A 2959-nucleotide genomic window follows, 5' to 3' on the forward strand; every position below is an offset into this window, starting at 1 on the left:
AGCGGGGACCCCTTCGCACCCAGGGACGGCAGGGCAGGGGGGAGAGCAGCTCCCCATGGGAGAGTAAGAGGTGGGCAGCAAGGGGGTCCCCAGCCCTTCCCAGGGTGCCCCCCAAGCCCGCAGGGATGGAGAAGGCCCCCGTCCCCCTCCTCAGCCACTCACGGAGCTCGTCAAAATGTGTTTCGATCCCATCGGGTCCTGGCACAGAGCAGACGAGCCGGGCCTTCAGGAAGGTGCTCCACTTGTTCACGAGGCAGCAGTGGCCCCCGTCGTCATTCTGCAACAGAGAGATCCCCGCGCTCAGCCCTGTCTCCCCCCTGCCCACTCCCCTGCCCACCCGCCGCTCCACCTACCAGGCAGATGCGCCCGATGCGGGAATAGACTCAGCGGGGCATCGGCCGACTTCTCTCGGAAGAAGAAGTAGAGCTTGTCGTCGTTCCTCTCGCTGCTGTCAGGGATGAGCTGGACGTGGACGAAGGCTGGGTCTGGAATGGCATGGCATTGCATGGCAAGGCATGGCATGGCACCGTCAGCCCAGTGGCACCCCCCGCCCCGGGGCCACTGCGAATCCCCTCTCCTCCAGCATTGCCCCGCTCCTGGAAAAGCCCTGCTGTGGTCACAGGGTGAGAGCCGAATCTGGACCAGAGCTGCAGAGGTGGGCTGAGGAATTGGGTCTCTCTGGCCATCATCAGTGCTCCAGGAGGGGCTCAGAGCATCCCTGAGGTCCCTGGCAGCGTCCCTGAGGTCCACAGGGTGGAGAGCTCCAGCAACTCTACGAGCAGGGCAGTGGGAACCGGACATCCCCCCTGGGGAGGAACCACACAGCCTGGAAGTTTCTCAGGAAGCTTCTCCCTGCCATCCATCAGCCGGTGCCCAGCCTGTGCTGACAGCTCCCCCTCTTCGGGTTACCGCCCCGTCGGCTCCCCGGCCCGGCAGGATCATCCCATCTGCTCTGCTCTGTTTACTCAGCTGCCGCCCCGTGGGCAGGGGTGCTCCGAGGGGGACAGGATGAACGCTCGGGGTCACCGACTGCAGGCGACATGGTTGACATCTCAGCCCTGCAGAAACCCACTCACAGACTCCGGCAGAGTCAGCCCCATCTCTCGCCAGCTGGCTGGTCCCACTGCCCAGTAAAACTCCCGGCACATCTGTCACTGCCCCACACAGCCATCCCTCTGCTCTTCTCTTCTCCCTAGACTTCCTTCCATCCATCCATCCATCCATCTGTCATCCATCCATCCATCCACCCATCCATCAACCATCAATGTCAACCATACATCCATCCATTCATCATCTGTCCACCCATCCGTCATCCACCCACCCATCATCTGTACACCCATCCATCCACTTATCCATCAACTGTCAACCATCCATCCATGCATCCATCCGTCCATCATCTGCCCACCCATCTGTCTGTCCGTCCATTCATCCATCCATCCACTCATCCATCCAACACCACCACCCGTCCACCCACTCATCCATCCCACACCACCACCCATCCGCCCACTCATCCATCCCACACCACCACCCATCCACCTGCCCATGCTGGCTACTGTCTCTCTCCTGGAAGAAGGATGCAGTACAACATGACGGGTCTCATCTCTAGGGCTGGAGCCGCGGGCTGCCCAGGGAACCTGGGCCAATGACACCCAAACTCACCATTGAGCCAGCGTGAATTGTACTGGTCTGTCCTCATGGCTGTCTGTTTGCCCATGGTGCGGAAGATGGCTGCGTCCGTGCCCATGAAGTCGATGTAGACGCCAGCGTAGAGTTCTTCATCTGCAGAAAGCAGAGATTAGCCAGGGACTCCCATCTAGTCTCATCCACCCACCTTCTCCCACTGCCCCAGGCTCCATCCAGCCCCAGCCCTGGCTGGTAGCCACCAGGCAACCAAGAGCCACTGACTGTGGCCATCCCAGAGAGCTCGGGAGGTTGGGCAGGGGGTGACAGCGGCAGGAACCCAGCTCCCAGGGGATATTTAGGCAATGCAGGAAGATGGTGGGAGCAGTTGTCCCATCTCGCCTGCATGTTCCCTCTGCCCAACACAGGTAGCGCCGGTCCCAGGGAGCTACAGGACTCACTTATTAACGCAGAGACGGTGTCTACTTTGGGGTCGTAGGAACACTTCCCCTTGCCCGACTCCAGCTTGTCCGGCTCCAGGTAGAAGATGTAATCCTGGAGAAGGAAGCAAATGGAGGAGCTGGTTAGACTTTCACCCCTCCATCCCTGTGACACCTTCCAAAGCCCACCAGGAAAGGCAGCCTCCTCCACAATGGAGCCCAGCAGCGAGGATGGATGCAGATGGACCAGGCCAGGGGTCTGCAGGTTTCCTGAGAAGCTGAAGCCCCTGTGAGCTACTCCTCCAAAGTTTCTGGTTGCTTCTCCGTGCCCTCCACCACTTGGAGACTTGGCTGAGCCGCCAGGCTGAAGCAGGGCATTCCATCCCGCAGGATTGCTTCTGGGCAAACATCTCCCTCCAGTCACCTCTTCACTCCAGCCAGCCGTGCCGTACATCACTGCTTGGCCAGCTCCAGGTCACACAGCTCCAGCAGCTTTGGCAGGCAGGGGCTGGGCACAGCGGCACAGCTCGGCACAGCTCGGCTGCCGGATTCACCGTGCTCCTCTTGCCAGGACTCGTCTTCCAGCAGACATTGCCGGCGTGACATTGTGGTGAGATGTTGTGCTGGCTCTGGGGGATTTGCCCCACGTTGTCATAAGCCATCTCCCCACCATCACCTCTGCCTTCCCCACGGCCATGCCCATCACTGTCACGCGTCCCTGGCCAGGGGCGAGACCCACACTGCCTCCAGAGACGCACACAAAATCCTCTGCTGGTGCCAGTTGAGGGCCGGCACAGCCAGGCTGGCCCAGCCGGATCATCCCTCACCCCCCGCATTCGGACCTCCAGAGCCGGGAAGATGCAGCAACACAGCAGCACCCATGGGGAACCTGGGTGAGG

General features: G+C 61.0%; 1 protein-coding gene across 1 annotated transcript in view; it reads right to left on the minus strand.

Annotated features, from left to right (window-relative positions):
• LOC104167686 (semaphorin-3F-like) overlaps positions 1-1744 on the minus strand; it is a gene marked incomplete at its 3' end in the record, with an annotated part of 3642 nt that extends 1898 nt beyond the window's left edge. Inside the window, 4 exon segments of the mRNA XM_009708009.1 lie at positions 163-277; positions 354-384; positions 386-485; positions 1660-1744. Of these exon segments, the coding sequence (XP_009706311.1) occupies positions 163-277; positions 354-384; positions 386-485; positions 1660-1744 (331 nt within the window).
• Positions 1745-2959: the final 1215 nt, after the last annotated feature.

The sequence above is a fragment of the Cariama cristata genome, unplaced genomic scaffold (assembly GCF_000690535.1).
Source record: "Cariama cristata isolate BGI_N322 unplaced genomic scaffold, ASM69053v1 scaffold25459, whole genome shotgun sequence".
Classification (NCBI taxonomy): Eukaryota; Metazoa; Chordata; class Aves; order Cariamiformes; family Cariamidae; genus Cariama; species Cariama cristata.